The 17,946-nt window shown below is 42.4% G+C and overlaps 1 protein-coding gene across 2 annotated transcripts in view; it reads right to left on the bottom strand.

Moving 5' to 3' along the window:
• Positions 1–17,946, bottom strand: part of RASGRF2 (Ras protein specific guanine nucleotide releasing factor 2) — a 159,076-nt gene that overhangs the window by 42,736 nt on the left and 98,394 nt on the right. For both annotated transcript variants that reach the window (XM_087815078.1, XM_087815077.1), the window contains exons 16-17: positions 13,022–13,147; positions 10,391–10,480 (exon numbers count right to left, since the gene is read on the bottom strand). In XM_087815078.1, coding sequence (XP_087671204.1) covers positions 10,391–10,480; positions 13,022–13,147 — 216 coding nt within the window. The remainder of the gene's footprint in view (positions 1–10,390; positions 10,481–13,021; positions 13,148–17,946) is intronic.

Here is a 17,946-nt window from a genome sequence, read left to right as displayed (position 1 = left end):
CTCCCACACAGGACGTGAGGAACCTGAGGGGAAGGAAGTTGAGATTCACACTTGAAGGTGGTCAACAATTAAATCATTGGAGACCAGTTAATTGGATACCAATTAATTGCACACCAATTAATCGTTCAGTTGTCCCTTGAAATATCAGAGGCATATGGCACTGAAATACCACCTTATAAAAGTAATCTGGTTTAATAGAACGAGCACTGGTTGTTCAGAGAGACTCAGATCCTATCCTTGCAATTTCTAACTTCCCTGAGTAAGTCACTTTACCTCGCTGAGCCTGTCTCTTTGTACATTAAAAGGGGGTAATGACATCGGCCTTCCCACCTCCCAGGCATGCTGTGATGCACACACAGGCCCTCACTCGTGAAGGAGCTTGAAAAGCGCGAGGCAGTACTACAAACACAGGGCATAAGGTCAGGCCTTCGTAAATCCACAATGCCCAAACAGAACAAAAGAAATGAGAGCATCGCTTCAGATCTTTAACACTGCAGTGAAGGAGGTAAGGACGACAGGCGCGCCACGCTGGCCCTTGGTAAGACTGTTGGCTTTGGGCGCCTGCTTCTAGAGGGGACGATGCTTTGTCTTACGCCCAGTCCACAGGAATCAAGAGAACCGACTCTGGTGGTGTAATGTTATTTGCCAGGAGAAGGTTTATTCTGACTACTATTTTGAATTAATTCTGAATTGTGTACAGAATCTGGAAAATTAGAAGCAAGCACAAAGAAAAGTCTATAAAGAGGAGGAACATTATAGGTAGGTAACATCCGAACTGTTGCCACTCGAATGCTACACATAATTCAAAATCTAGCCTCAGAGTCTTTACGATCCAATCATATCTGAAAAAGGAGGTGCTTGGCCCTCGATGACTATTTGCCAAATTCTTTTTTCCCAAAAAGAAACATGCATCCATGCAAAAATACATCATAATACTACTATTTTACTCTATCTCAACTAGTCTATTTTGGGTTTTCTGTGGGCTTATGGCTCTTCATTTTTGAAGCCACTGAAATATAATTTGCTTCAGTATAAATCTTTCATCACTTCTCATTATGATGCACGTGTAGAAATCTTAGAAGTATTAATTTAGTCCAGTATGATAAATGCCGCCTCCACTAGCTCTAATACCAGCTAAATTCCTAAGCTTATTACATACACCACAAAGTGTGCACCCATAAAGACTAACTTACAGATCCAGAGGAAAAAAACTGTCTCAAAGTTAAAAAAAGAAAAAAAAAAGAAAGAAACCCCTGCTCCTTGAGAAAGCTTACTAATTGGAAGAGTGTATGAAATACTTTGAAACTATATTAACCTTTTCTTTCAGGGCCACGCACTGAAGCCTTGTTATTTTGCTAATGTGACATTTTCACTTGGTCTTCAAGTCCAAAGTTGAACATGGCCAATAATTATGCTAACTATTATCAGTACCCTGGAGTTCACACATTTTGATCATTTGAGATCTACTTTACCCCTGTTCATCTAATCTCTTCAACTGGTTTGTCAGCTCTTAGAGAGTGGAGGCGATGCTTCTTGTTCCTTTCCTATCTTTCTGCAGCACCTGGTATGGTACTGAGAGTGCTTATATAACCAATTAAACAAAATCAAATAAACTCATGTATCATTTAGTCTGAAGAGTGGGAAAGAATAATACTTTTAATTCAGGCAGAGATTTCTGAATCTCTAAACCAATCTCTCTGATGAACAATTGAATTTAGACCTTGCGTTTAAAAATTCTAAGCAGCTAACGTTTCTAGGAGCCTTTCCAAAAGAGGTGGGTATTGAGGCCAGTACAGCTAGATTTGCCACCCTCTCCCACTCCCCAAAATCTCTCTGGAATCCCTGCTCCTCCCTTTCCCAGTTTCTAATCACAATATTTTAAGAACCAAGTTTTCGGTCCCAGAATCACAAAGTCAGTATATAGGGAATAAAAAAACCCACCTACCAATAAGGGGTCTACTAGCTTCTTAGAGCTTTGTCTTTGCTTTCTAAATGCCCCATAACTCCAAGAGACCAGCTTTTCTGCAAAGGAGCCTTAAACTGGGACAGTGCAACCCCCTGGTGGCTGAGATGACAGTGTAAGTATGATATGCCACATAGGCCAGCTTCAATTTTACCCTAAAATGATCATTACAATTTTAAATTCAGCATTACAGACAGACAATAGCTACACAGGGAGGCTCCTCTCAGTTTGCAGAAGAGAGTAGAGCCATTAAGTTCCTTCTTATTGCTAAGCAACAGTTGTGTTAAAATCAGGCTGCTCTCAGCTTTCAAATAGCAGAAAAATCATTCCATTCAATTCAGAGCACTGTAGGTAAAGGGGGAAGAGAAGGGCTGTTCAGAGATCTTCAAATATAAGGTAGGTTTAAACTACATGTTAATTTTAGATAAAGTCCCTGGACTTCGCAACCACATTATTACTCATTGTTTCTCCCAATAGAAAATTCCCTGAGAAACCTCACTTTTCATTGCATATTGTGAGGCTGCCCACTATTCCTAACTTTTATTCAGGAAGTAATCACTCCAGAGGAATGATTTTCAGTGTTTGGTAGTGCTGACATGCCTATTATTGCCTTATTGATTATAAAAGTTCCAAAAATCAAAAAGTCCGGGAAACCAGGATGTTTTTCAGTCTTATATGACGATTATTTTTGGTTTATGATTATTCTGAGTCATCATTAGATACAGTCTTTCTGACTCACCAGAGATTATGCTCTCTCATCATTGAAAATATTTTTTAAAATATATATTTATTGTTTATTTATTGGTTTGAGAGAGAGAAAGGGAGCGAGAAACATCGATCTGTTTTTCCATGCATTTATGCATTCATTGGTTGCTTCTTGTATGTGCCTTGAGCAGGGATAGAACCCACAACCTTGGTGTATCGTGGGATGATGCTCTAACCAACTGAGCTACCTGGCCAAGGCAGAAAGTACTTTATTGTATGTAATTTTAAAAAATTTTGTAGTCTCTTCAGAGAATCAGGAATCCTGGGTTTAGATATTTATTTCTCTTTCTAATTACTCCCCCCCCCCCCACTGGAGATTGTTTTCTATTAGCATCTTCTTCACCATGGAACGTTCTCCAGAACCAGGATGAAGTCCTGGAAATGCACTGGAGGGCACATCCTGGGCAGCAGGAAACTACCGGACTCCTCACTGGACTGCAAGAGGCACAGCTGGTGCCACGGGGTCTGTGAGCTGCTTAGCGCCCCATGCTGAGAAGGGCCTGCGCTTGGCTTCATGCTCAGCTGTCCTGGTCTTGAAATTCTTTAAGAATTTTTAAACAGGGAGACCTGCATTTTCTTATTGCGCTGGGCCCTACAAAAGGATGTAGCCAGTCCCGGCAACAGGACATGCATGGCTAAAATAAGCGTAGAACTCCAAAAGGTAAGAACATACCTTTTGAAAAAAGATAACAGGACCCCGGGAACAGGAAGGTGAGTAAGAACTTAGACACGTGGACTGCCGGTTGCACAGAAAGAAAGGGCGGTGAAGGCCCATATGAGAAACACTCCATGGCCAAGGTTTTGACCTTGGGCTTCTCAGTGCTATCGCTAACTCAGGTGAGACAGCCTGACTACCCAGGACATAGGGCTCCGGGAAATGGAGAACAGGTCGAGAAACTGAGACACTCTGAGGATGGCAGAGAGCAGAGTAGTGATTCTTAACTTTATTTTTCTTTCCATACCATTCACATGTATCACTAACTTCTATCACTAACACCTCTCTTTTTTGGAGTGCCTGCCTCTGGCTCAAAATCCCCAGGGGGGATTTTTATAAGAAGTCCCTGGCTGTTCTCATTCCACCCTACCCACACCCCATGGAGAATCACGGCAATGAAGTATCTACGATACTAACCTTCTGAGTCTGAAACAGAAAATCAATTTGTGATTCCTGCCTGAAGTTACAATTTCAGCTTGTCAAATAGAATTGGAAACAGCTCATATTCTGTGCCTTTCTTATAACTTCATTCAATAAATAGATGAGCTATTTAAAAAGAGCCGAGTGTTCTCACAAGTCCTGAAAGAGGCTACAGACAATAGGGTACAGATGTGACATTAAGTTAATTCCTGGTAATCAATATCTTGCTGCAAATTAAATCCAATTCTCAAAACAGAGACAAATGCTTCCTCTGACCAGATTGTATCATTGTAGTAAGGTCCTAGTTTCTTCAGCCCTGTGAAAGAAGTCACATATCTTTAAATGCCAACTGAAAGCCAAGTAAGAATCTACCCACAGGTTATTAATTTGACCAGGACTTGTCTCTCTGGAGTTACCCTGCCACTGTATCTGTCAGGGAAATGCCAAGTGGGCACAGATGTGGGAAGAAGATGGAAAGAAATGCGTGTGCTGCAGACAATGACAGGATCAAGAGTCAGTAAGAAAATTAAGTAATTCAAGTTTCCCAAGATCTTGTTCTTTTTGAAGTAAAAAAGGCAATAGCAGGACAAAGAAAGCAGCAATTTGGTGGTGGACAGTAACTGACAACCCGGGCAAGGCCCTCCACCACCCTGGGTCTCACACGTGCTTCAGAATCTATAAAATAGGATGGAGAAAGACAGTCCTCACTCTCCTTTTCCACGGTGAGGGGGTGACAGTGGGGCATCATCCAGATCTGAGAAAAGATTACCCTGAAAGCAAAAGTGGTCAAGCCACAGTGGACAGGAAGAGACGGACTTCCTATAAAACAGCCCAGCCAAAGGCATAGGAAAGAGTTAGGGGGCACTGAGGAGATTCAGGAGCCCATTGCTAAAATTTAGGCATGTCTCAGAAAATCTAACCTGTGTCAACCTACACTCCAGCTATGAGTGGTCACAGTAAGTCTGAGGTCGTGTACTGGTGTCTCACTGCCAAGTGTGGTCCACAGAAGTATTTGGCTTGGACAGTATTTTTTAAAAAGTCTGAATTCACTTCCAAAATATAAAACCAGGAGATTTCACATAAATATCCAGATTCCTGAATTTTCTTTTTAAAAAGAAAGAAAACAGATCTGACAGCCCAAATTTGCATTCTGTTGTGACAAAAATCAGGGGGAGCTGAGCAGGGGCTGCCCCCGTACCTAGGGAAACAGCTCTCTAGCCCCCACTTCAATTACCTGTCTGGCCCTGAAATGAATGAAACTGTAACGTGATCAAGTAGCAATTAAGCAACGTGAGTGAACCCGAGACGCGAACGAGCACTATCAGCCACACTGAGCCTTTGCCCAGGAGAGACAGCAACAGAGGCGAATGGTCCGTGTGGAGCCCAGGAAAGGGCAGTGCGAAGTAAGAGGACTTGGCAGAGCAACACGGTCAGGAAAGAAGGTGCCCAGGACAGCTGGAGCAGGACCTGGGGCTGCTTGGAAGCATGGCAAAGACGTGATGAGCAAAGGAGGTGCTCCACGTGGCCTAGCTTGTCGTGGGGCATCTTCCCAGGGAGAGAATGCAATGACCACCTGACCTGAGCATCCTAACTCCTTACAGGTTCCCACCAGTTCAGACAGAACTTCTGTGTGTGTGTGTGTGTGTGTGTGTGTGTGTGTGTTTAAAAGATTTGAAATCATTGTTAACTTAAATGTGGTTTGCCAAAGCTCTCTATTTTCCATTAATGGCAGTGCTAATACTGTTTATTTTAAAATCTAAATTAGACACATCCTTCCCCCTGAATTTCAACTAGCTATTTTTTGATGAAGTCATGAAAAAGCGGTTTTTGTATTTTGGAAAAAACAATGGAAAATATGTCCCAAACTAGGATACCTGCAGTAGGAAAAGAAACTAACAAACAAAGAGCCCGATGCATAGCAATAAATGCAACAACACAAATGCAAGACTTATATGCTGAAAAACACAAAACATTACTGAGAGAAATGAGAATAGATCTAAATAAATGGAGACATTCCAAGCTCATAGATTGAAAGATGAAGAATGTTAAGTTTGGCACTTCTCCCCACACTGACCTGCAGAATCAACAGAACCACTAGATGGATCCCATCCACTGAGACTTCCAGTCTCAGCTCTCACATGTGAAGAACATGGAATTTGGCGCATCTGTCCTTACAATAAGAGAAAGCTGGACAAACTGAAAATCAATGACTTTTCTTGGACATATCAGAAAATTGAGGTTACAGGACAAATGAGCACCCCCAAATCTGGAGAGACGGGTATATCCAGAGAGACACAGCTAACACCTGCTTTCCGGGAGCAGCAGTCGCAGCAGCCGGTAGCCGTAACCTAGCAGCACCACTTGCACAGTCATTCTGGGGAACTGCGAGAGGCTGGACGTGGACCAGCACGAGCGTGAGGAACCGCTGAGGGCCTCATTCTTAGAGAACCGCCCCCCCCCACACACACTTTTGAGAGCCTCACCCCCAGGAAGCACGCCAGGCTCTCACAGCAGAGTAGCACCTTCATGGCTCTTGCAGGGAAAGGGGAAGGGGCCTTTGTGAGCACCCCAGAGCCTTCTCCATAACAGAGGTCTACCAGCGAGGGGGCGGGGAGGCCTGAGCCTTACCCACTTTGCAGAAGGGCATCCTCCCACTCCAGCCCCCTCCAGCCTTTCCTTCTTATGTAAGAGAAAATGACAGTCTGCTGGGGTCAGGGCTTCAAGGAGATAAATTGGAGCTGCTGCAGCCAGAGAAGGAATAAACCTCCTCCATCCGTCCAGTGGTTCCCCAGCTCCGCTCTACTTGAGCACCACCTGGGGAGCTTGAAAAAATCCTGATGCCCAGCATGTGCCCAGACCAATCACGTCAGAATCTCCAGGGGTGAGACCAAGTATCAGCATTTTTTAAAACAGGTCCAAGGCCAATTCACACCAAGCTCAGACCTACTATTGTCTGCACAGATCTGAGTGGTTTGACAGAAGAGAAAACAGATTATGAATTATCTACTTTACAAGTAATCACCAAGAGAGAACTCACTGTTTCTCTAAGCAATTATAAACTCTGCCATTAATTTTCCTATAAGTACATTCAACCATTCCTCTACTTTGCTAATTTACTCTGACTTTCACAGAATGGTGAAACATGTAATCTGCTCACAGATAATCAAGAGCTGCTTGTCATACTTCCACTGCCATTATTCCTACTGTCATAAAAATAACCCGCCTCACACTTTCATATTTTATTTTAGATCATTTCATAAGCTCTATAATTAATCCTGGAGCTTCAGGTGTTTAATAAGTGCCATGATGGGCCCTGATACGTGTAGTCGTTGGATTTGCATTTCTATTCATGTTGCAACTGTATCCAAATTGCACCTGCAGATTTTCTGGATCAGCAGCTATCTGAAATGCAGGCATTTCAGTTTCTACTTTAATGCAGAACACATTTGGTTTCTATTTTAAAGCAGATGCAATCAGTGTGGTGGCACACAAGGCACCATCGATTGTCCTTTATCTCAATCTTGTATAGAATTAAAGCTCCCACCACAGAAAAGGGCTGCTGTTTTACTGACAGATGGCCATTGGTCCACCCTGCCCTCCCTCCCCAACAAACAAAATTCCCTGTAGCTGCTGTGACTTGGAGAATTATCTGGACTCATAAGCAAATTTACCAGGAAGTCAATGAGACTCAAGCTTCAGGGCCTCTCAGTGTGTGGGGGCCTCTTCTAAAATTCTAGGAGGTACCCTAAATGTTTGTATTTAATTTTATATTCTTTTCCTTGGGGCAAACTGTATAAGAACTAGACCCCATAAATTTTGGATCCATCCATAAGTGAGCCTAATGTAACTTGGCTGAGAATCAGAAGGCAAACACTGAATAAACTATTAAATCTTTACAATGTGACATTAACACGAATTGGTTTGGGACTGCAATCGTACCCACAGAATTAGGCTTTCCTTCCTTGCCAACAGATGCACTACTGTTGATCTACAAGCCAAGGTGGAAGGAAGAGACTCATCCTTCTTCGGAAAGGGCAGGCTCTAGGTCCTGAAAGATATCAGGGAGAAAAAACCACAAGCTTTTCTAGTGTATGTGGAAATGAGGCACAGCTTTGGGGCAGGCTGGTGATCCCATGAAAATCCCAGGTCCCCTTCCACAAATAAAATCAGCTTTCTCTGCCTTCAGGGCCAGCCACAAGCATCTTGTCTGGCCTCTTCGCAAGGAAAATTTTCTGTCCACCCTCCTTGCTAAATTTGAGTCATTTAATGCAGTAAGGAAACCTTCGAAGCAATAATTAAAGAGAAATGGCTTAACATGCCAGTGTCCGGAGTGAACGTTTGAAAGCATGATCGTGAATTGACAGTTCCAACCCCAGCTGCCAGGTTCCTGCGGCATTTGATGGGGGTAGCAGGACGGGGATGGAGATGGAAGAGAGTTAAAGCAGGAGGCACCCGAAGAGGAGCCCGAAACAAGGAAAACCACTCGGCACTCAGGTCAGCAGCGCCTCTGATTCAGAGAGTGGACGCAAAGTCCAGTTTGGGAGCTAACCCAAATTATCTAGCACTCCCCTCCTTTTTTCCCACCTAAGATTGCAGCAGTGTTGGGATGAGCTTCGGGGAACGGCTTTCTGACTGGCCTGTCCTGGCCTAATGGACCAGAGAATAAAGTGACCGGAAAAGTCAAGTCCTCCTGGCTCTGCACGTGCTGCCGCGGCCGCCTTCCTCCTGCTTCTCCCCGCAGCTGAAACGCCTCAGGAAGAAAGCTCTCGGCAGCGAGCTGGCCGAGGGGGCGGACTGCGGACTGCGGACGGCCCCCGCCAGTGTCGCTGGTGCAGGGCAGCCTGATCCTCTCGTACTCAAGTGCTGATGACATTCCTGTAACGTGGTCTGGAGCCACATCATTCAATTTTAGAAATAAGGAAAACAAAGGCCTGGATTTGGCGGGGTCTATGAAACTTGTGAGGAAGCTCTGAACTTCACTTTTCCCAAAGACACTAGATTGTGAGAACAAAAGCCAGGAGGAGCTCTTAGCAAATCACAGTCGATAACTCACTCTGCTGAAAGCACAGTGAAGACTCCTTTACTATTTCACCAAGAAGTGCTCACTATTATAGAATGCAGTCAACGATAGAAGTTAGCCAGATTGCCAAGTATCTATACTATCCCCATTATGCGCTGTTCTGTGTTATGCGTGTGGGACTTTGCAGGGGAGGTTTTGAAATGTTTGGGACAGAAAACACCCCAATTTGCCTCACCACATCCGACACAGTGGGTGTGGCAACAATGCTGAAGGAGCAGAATGTGTTCACTCTGCAAATATTCCCACGCCGATGGACTACATATCACTACTATGGTAGTTCACGTGCACTGGGGAACACCCCGCTTTGTTCTTACTTCAGCGCAGAAAGAATTCACACTGATAGCAGCCGCTAGTTACTGCGGTTGAATCTAAGTTCACAGACTTTGGAAATGCCTCCATTGTGGCAGGTGAACAATGGTTCTCCTTCACCCCCAGTTCCACAAAGGATGCCGACCGGCACGCACTGGGTTAGTTCAGGTGAAGGCTGTTGAGACCACATATAGGCTTATTTGAACATAATGTTCTCCTTGTGTGTGACAGCAGAGGACAGAGACAATGAGTGCGATTTTCACCTACTTAGGTACTCCGCTTTTAATCATTCCTGCTTTACCCTGAAAATTAACCAACAGAAACTCAGAAAGCATTGTGGAGCTACTGGAAATAAATTATGAGTCAGCTGAAGCAATAGTCCCCCCCCACAGACTTCCTTCCCACCTTGCAGATGCCTTTAGCATTGCACTCAACTAAAAAGGAAATGCATACTCTTGGTAATATGGTTAAAAAGGTTATAGAACTCCATAAAACACCAGTGGGGAAACAACACATCCTCCTCTATACAGAAGTCCTCAAAAGTGTCACCCACAGACCACCTGTGGGAGGCTCACCTCAAGTACTTACTTAAACGACAGTCTCACGCCAGACACACTGGCTTAGAATGGCAGCTGGGGATCTGCATTCTCATTTTTGAATTTATTTTTCAATTACATTTGACAAACAATATTATATTAGTTTCAGGTGTGCAACATAGTGATTAAACATTTATATACCTTAAAAGTGAGCATCTTGATAAGTCTAGTGCCTATTTGGCGCTATATGTAGTTATTACAATATGGGAATCTGCAAATCTGCATTCTTTTTTTTTTTTTAAACATATCTTTATTGATTTCAGAGAGAGGAAAGGAGGAGGAGAGAGAGAGAGAAACATCAATGATGAGAGAGTCATTGATCGGCTGCAGCCCACAACCTGGGCATGTGCCCTGACCGGGAATTGAACCCTGTCTCCTGGATCCTAGGTCGATGCTCAACCGCTGAGCCACGCCTGGCTGGGCTAAATCTGCATTCTTAACAATCTGCATTCTTAACAAGTATATCATGAGACTGGCAGCAAAGAGCAATGATTTAGTATAAATTGCCTTGTGACTGTACTCAGTTGCTGGCCCCTACTCACCCGGTGGACTCCCGTGTCCTGCTGCAGCTGTGGCGATTGCAAAGGCAGAAGCAGGAGAAACGGAACAGTGGGAGCTGTCAGCCATCTGTCCTGGTTATTTAAAAAGAATGGAAATAGCATGGTGAGGCAGATGGATAACATTCTATAATGAAATTCTCATTTTCATTTCTGCACTGAATTAACAATTGGGCCAAATGCTGTGTATTTTCCTTATTAATGGGCAAATAATAAGATTCTATTCTACATCAGCAAGCCCACTCTAGATGCATACCCAAGAGAAATGAAAACATATGTCCACACAAAAACTTATACATGACTGCCCAAAGCAGCTTTATTCGTAACAGTCAAAAAGTAGAAACCCCTAAATGTCCATCAACTGATGAATGGGTAAACCAACTGTGGTATATCCATACAATGGAACATTACTTAGCCACAAAAAGGAATGAAGTATATACATATGACAACATGAATGAACCCTGAAAACATTATGCTCCTTGAAAGTCACAAAAAGTCACATATTGTATGATTCCATTTATATTAAATGTCTAGCATAGGCAAATCCATAAAGACAGAAAATAGATTAATGGTTGCCAGGGGATGGAGAGAAATAAAAATAGGGAGTGCTAATGGGTACAGGGTTTCTTTTGGGGGGGTAACAAAAATGTTCTGAAATAAGGTAGTTGTTATGGCTGCACAACCTTATGAATATACTAAAAACCACTAAATTGTATACTTTAAAAGTGTGAAGTTTATGGTATATGAATTATATCTCAATACAAAAAGTATTTTTTAAATATTCTACATCTTGCTACCAATAGAATTTTCTTCTCAAAACACCTTTAAAAGTACAAAAGCATTCAAAATTTTTTTTTAAAAATGCACTTTTTGCAGTCCCTCTCACTCCTCAGATATTTTACACACAACATTTGATAACATTAATGTCAAACTCACTGTTTTTCCTCCCTTGGGCTTTTCATGAAAATAGGTCACTGTGATTGTGACCTGAAGGGTTATTATTAGTTTGCTCCTCAATTCTACAGTCATGCTTAAAATAAATAAATAAGAGGGGAAGCAGAGAGCTGGTTCATGTTCCCACACATGAGAGTGCCGAACAGCTCTACCCTCTCCTTCAGCAGTAGCCTTAAAAGACATGTAGAACAAGGTGGCAAGTAGATCAACAGGCAAAATTTCAGGTACGAAGTGAGAAAATGTGTGACACTGTTTCCATTTGGATCCTCCATATTATTATAAATTTTGCTTTCTTTCTACATTCCTATGTCTCTATGATTTAGTCATAGCAAGGAAGAAACAAAAATAATTAGTTAATCCACAAACAGGATGAAGATTTAAACAAAATGCTTAAACTAAAATTTTCATATGTGAATATAAATATATAAAAAGAGAGCCCTAATAATAGTAACCAAGTGAATAGCATTTAACTCTTGGTAGAGTTTTGATTTGCTTCCATGGGCTTTGGCCCCGACCTCTTCCTAGTTACCATGAACTCAAGGGCATCTGTCCCATGAGCAATGGTCAAAAAAGTTGCGAAGGCCCCGATTAACCAAGGCTCTAAGAATGGTAGAGAGATTTGGCTTATAGTTGACTTATGACAAGCCAGGAAAGTCTGGTTTGTCACCTTCATTTACCAGAACCACCCAAGACTCATAATTGACCAGCAGCCTGAGATCAGGACAGTCCCACAGGCTACATCCATCAGGGCAAATCAGACAGCAGCCTGACCCAGGCTAGCTGCTCTTGGAGCTGATGGCAGTGATGACAGCTTCCACCGTGTGGCCAAGGCTATAAATGAAACGACTGCTTGGAGCCATGCACGCTACTCTATCTTTTGCTGAACTGCCCTACTTGAAGCACAAGTACCGAAGCCAAAAACATGTCTTTACATTTACTTCAGTTACTTGGGGTGAATCTGGTTTCATAATTGCACCCTTTTCCCTTCCAACGTGAAATAATTGGCTTGAGAAGAAAAAAGGGAACATTTTAAAAACAACTTATTTGGATATATTTATCTGAGCAATGGGGAAATGAAGAGAAAAAAGATTTCTATCTTCTGTTCTGAAGGTTTTTCCTCCAATTAGAGGATATTCGGTACGTTTTAAAATGAATGAATGGGTAATAGTTTATAATTTTCATGACTATAGAAAATATACTGGTTTCTGCCACTAGCAATAATGATAAGCGTCCCATGCAGCTATGCCTCGTTTTTAGCTGAAATACTATTCTTAATAAGCTTGCCCCCGAAATTGTGGTGTTCCAGGTGAGCCTATTTGATACTGATGCACTGTAAAGAATCAGAGTCTGGGAACATTTTGGTAAAACAAGATTCTGAGATTCTTGTTTTAAACTGAGATTCTCCAACTAGCAATCAGCTCATACAGGCTTCTTGATTCACCTCACTCCACGCAAAGCTGAACACAATAATGGGGTCATATAAATATCGGTGATACTGATGACATATTCTCTAACCACTAATTTTTTCACTACATGGTCGAATAGTGGCATTATTTGCTTACAATTAATTTCTATAACAGAGACAGTAAAGCAAACAAAAGATTCAGAAGGTAGACATGATGTTTCACTTCTTTATTTCTGAGTCCCTTTCTGAGCTCTCACCTCCAGGCTGGCGATAGCGAAGGTGCCGAGGAGTTGAGGGTGACCTGCAAGGTGAAAGTTCTGTGGCGTCCACTGCAGGGGAGCTTTCTACTCCTGCTCGGTCCACGGGTGCAGACTCTAGGACTGCTGCATTAAAACAGCGTGAATTTTAGCAAGCAGGCCATGAATTCAAAAGCTTCTTGTCAGTATCATGCATGGAAACACAAAAGTTTGTTATGGGTAATAAGCATGTCCTATTAGCCTAGATCTTTAGAGGAGTTTAATATGAAATTGAGTCATTCCTCCTGGCAGCATGCTGATGACACTAAATCAAAATGTAGATCTTCTCAACCTATAGACATGGGCTCACCCTGCTGAGCCTGGCTGAGTCTATCTATGTAGCTACATCTGTCCAACACAACAGCAGATGTTAGAAACAACTGGGAGGAATTCAGCCGGTTTCCTCCCTCTAGAATGTTTCTGCTTTCTTAGAGTGGGGAAGGAGAGACTTTTCCAGAGTGTAAATCAGACTGGGATCAAAATTGGGACTTCACTACTTCTTTGCTTGGGCTGTCCCATTAAGCCAACTGGTTTACACCTGTATCAATATGGCCTCTCAAGAAGCTGTTGGGGACTCCTAAGGATCTGGAGCTGCACTGTCCAAAATGGTAGCACTACCCAAATATGGTCATATAAATCTAAATTAAAACTAACTAAAGTTAAATTAATATTTCAGGTCCTCACACTAGCCACATTTCAAGTGCTCAGTAGCCACATGTGGCTAGCATTTCCACCCTCCCAGCAAATTCTATTCGATAGCCCTGACCCAGAGCTGCAGATCAGCAGGAGGCAAGAGGAAATTTTACAATGAACAGTTGGGAGGTTGTAAGATAATTTGAGCCTCTTCACTGCAGCTAACATCCCATGAATAAAAGACACATCATTCTAAGGTAACATTTAGGCTATTTCTGGTGTTTCCACCTGGCTTATTAACCAGGTATAACTACAACTATGTGTGTGTTCTTTCAAGGAAAAATACTACTGAAATTTCATAAATTTCCAACAATTCTTCCATTTCTTTTTCCTTGGGCTTTTCTTAACCAATAAAAGCTGTGTCACCTCCACTGATTTTATATGACCCCTGTCGGCAGAAATACTCTCAGCTCAGCTCCCTTTGCCATTCCATTCAAGATTTCATCCATACATTTTACAAAATTCCTAAGGACTTTATACAAAGCTATTTTTACACTTGCATGTGATTTACTCCCTGAGAAACATGTTCACAATTTTGCCTTTTGAAACACAAAAAGGCCAGGGAAGGGAAACGGTTAGAATCTTTCCTTGAATGACATAATTACAGCAAAGCTGGCGACGATGCAGGATGCAAACAAAAAAATCAGTGCTTAGCTGTCAGTTTTATTATTTTCTAAATAACTCCCTCAAAATCCAGTAATGGAAGGCATCTGCTCGGCAAGAACAAGCAGAATATCAAATACATGTCCTTGTTCCAACCCAACCATTCATTCCTCTGAGGCAAATGAGAAAATCATTTAGTCAGCAATTACATTGGACCCAAAAAACTTGCCAGCGAGAGAGCTGGACAGGCCCCGAATGTCCACTGAAAGAACAGGAAAGCTAAGAATAACGCTGTCAGCAGGTAGATACCTATAAAGAGAAGAAACCATGCCAGCATGGTGGGGGCAAAGAAGCATTTCCTTCTGGCCTGTTCATTTTCCATCAAGTTTTATGCAAACAGCTTTGTCTACAGGACAAGTGGGCAGATGCTGGTTCCAAACAAATGCTAAAATTGGGAGCACTTTCAGCCCACAGACAGGCAGTGTTCAAACCAAGAACACAGAAACAGACACCAGTGATGAGGGCTGTGAAGCGATGCTTGGAGTGGGTTGCACAGCCGAGGCCCAAGTGAATGCTGACTGGGCAAGGGACCCCAATACAGTGAGCTGCCTGCCCGGGGGCTCTCTTCTTGATCTTCATTGGGACTCCGTCATTGGGTGGAATCTGAATGTGAGTTGGGCTGATATTTGTACCTTTCAGAAGAATGCAGCATAGAAGAAGGTAGGACTGCCTGCTAGCAAGAAAGGAGGGCATGGATGAATGCTGGGTGAGCATGGAACAGAGCTAAAGACTGGGTTCGGGAGGGGGAAAACTGCATTGTTTTTTCCCCTCACGTGCTCATAGTCTCACACATTTTTAAGGATATTTCCTATTTCTCTTCCTTCCCTTCCTGTAATTTGAAGTCTTCTCACCAGGTATTATGGCAAGGACAGCATTATAACTGCAATGACATAAAATTGGACAAAGGTCACTAGCGTGTACCCTGAAACTGTCTAGCTGGCCCAGGGTGAGAGAGACCCCTGGCCTCAGCATTGGCCTAATAGGTGAAGCTGGCATTATGCAGTGGAGCCTGTGTGGAGCTGTATCCTGAAGTGAAAAGCAGAAAATGTATAAACTGTTGGCACAGGATTCTTATTCAAGTTTGCCAACTGTTTTAAGTGTTAACATTATGCAAAGCACAAGCAAACATCTTTCAAATTCAAGACAGATGATCAGTGTCTCCCCCTTCTTTGCCCATTGGAATTTTTAAGGCTAGACAGTAGGGCTGACACAGCAGCACCCTTTGCTTCTACAGATGTTGCACGCGCACACACACACGCACACACACACACACTCTCTCTGAACTTGTCAGACTGACACAGAAGTGTTTCCTTCCCAACTTTCCTAGAACTACTTATGACCAAAATTAACCATATACTAATGCAAAATAAAATTTAAAACTAAAGCTATACACCCAGTTGGTGTGGCTCCATGGTTAAGCATCGACCCATGAACCAGGAGGTCACTGTTTGATTCCCGGTCAAGGCACATGCCCGGGTTTCAGGCTTGATCCCCAGTGAGGAGTGTGCAGGAGGCAGCTGATCAATGACTTTCATCATTGATGTTTCTATCTCTACCTCTCTTCCTTCCTCTCCCTGAAATCAATAAAAATATATTTAAAAAAGAAACACACAAAAACTAAGGCTATAATTCCTTTGTTCCAGCATTCAGAAAAATGCCAAAGAGCTCCCTAGCCCTCAGTATTAATTCTAAGCTGCTTATTAGCAGGGTTTCCTTGACAAGGACCCACAGGATAAATTGTTCTAAAGTTTCAGTAGCAAACAAGCAAACAAACAAAAAATGTGCCTGCACACCGATCTATCTTAGGTTTCAATAGGAATCATGTAATTAATTACATTCAGAACCAAAATTGGGGCAATTCTGGAACTACAGAGGACCACACAGTATTCATTTGTTCACTAACCATACCCTTGGCCTCCCACAATTTTTCTTCATTGCCTGATTTCCTGTCTGTTTCATGTTTAATCCAGTTGTACCATGTGCCTGTTTGAATGACCACCTTAAATATTTTTAAGAACAAGATGGGAAGTAAATACATTAAAAGTCACCAGAAGACTGCCACAGAAAGGGGAAAAATAGAGATGCAAAGAAGTGGTCAAGAACAAAGTGCTTAATGACAATGCTGGGGGCAGTCACAGTAAAAAGGAGAGAGAATGGGGTGAGTCAATGGGTGGGCAGGGCTGCTGACATCTCTGGAGTGGAGGCTGGCTCTAATGCACTTTACCCAGGCCATAGGCCTTGCTAGACACAATCTGGGGCCTTCCCCATCACCCTGAGTGACAGGAGCTCTGCACTTAGCCAGGACCTGGCACAGCAAGATGACATTTCTAACCCATGAACCATGTGGATAAACTAACCCTTGAAAATCTAACTGCAAATCATTTGTTTTGAGGAAATTCAGTGAAAAGCTTTAACTATTTCTCTAATGTAAGAGAAAACCTAATATTTTTGCCACACAGTTATCCATGGGTTCTTTCCATCTGAGGCCCTTGGTTGTAAGTGATCAATGCTGCCACATGACAAGCTCTCTAGTCACCACTAGCTGTGTCCACAGTGGTCCCACCTCTGTCCAGCATCTGCAATGACAGGTCTTTGCAGCCTTTGCCAGTGTCCTTCCCTGAGAGCTTGATCCAGTTCTTTCTCATTTATCTTGGTCTCCCTGAGTCTGACTTGCTCCAGGGAAAAAACTCCTGATTCCTACCAGTGATCACACTAGACAGTGGGCCAAACAAGCTTTATGATATGGCATTGGGCCATCACCAGGCACTCTGGGCTTGGGCTCTGAAAACCAGAATTAGGGAACTTGGTGACTAAAGCAAAAAACACACACTGTGTGTAACAAGTTAAAGCAGCGATTTTCAACCTTTTTTCATCTCATGGCACATACAAACTAGTTTCTAAAATTCTGTGGCACACCAAAATATATATATTTTACCAATATGACAAAAAATAGGTATAATTTTGATTCACTCACATTGGGCGGCTATTTTGGGTTGGCTGTTGTCATTTTTTTATTTGACAATCTAAAGGAACAAAAGGTCCCTGACTAAATAGTCAGTTATTGCATGTTTTAAAAATTCTTGTGGAAAAAAAAAAAATTCTTGTGGCATCCAGTGTGTAGCGGCACACAGGTTGAAAATTGTTGAGTTACAGTAAAAGAATTAATTATGGTGGGCAATGGGCAGCTTGACTGAGCACCTCTAGAAGTGTGACACGTATTTAGACTAAAATGCAGAAAGAAATAGATTTTTCTTTTGCTTTTCTGTTAAAGAAAATTGGATATCAATACTACTAGGCCTTGGGCAAATTCAAATAAAATCTCTGAGAAAGCACAAAAAAGAAGAAAAATTCTCACCACATACCCATGAGGATGGACACTATCAAAAGGACAGAAAATAGTAAGTGTTGGCAAGGATGCAGAGAAACTGGAACCCTGTGCACCATTGATGAGAATACAAAATGCTGCGTCTACTATGGAAAAAATGTGGAGGTTCCTCAAAAAATTAAAAACTGAATTATCATATGATCCA

The sequence above is a fragment of the Miniopterus natalensis genome, chromosome 3, assembly GCF_054644295.1.
Source record: "Miniopterus natalensis isolate mMinNat1 chromosome 3, mMinNat1.hap1, whole genome shotgun sequence".
Lineage (NCBI taxonomy): Eukaryota > Metazoa > Chordata > Mammalia > Chiroptera > Miniopteridae > Miniopterus > Miniopterus natalensis.
The sequence above is the reverse complement of the archived record's forward strand: the minus strand, read 5'-3'. Positions and strand labels throughout refer to the sequence as shown.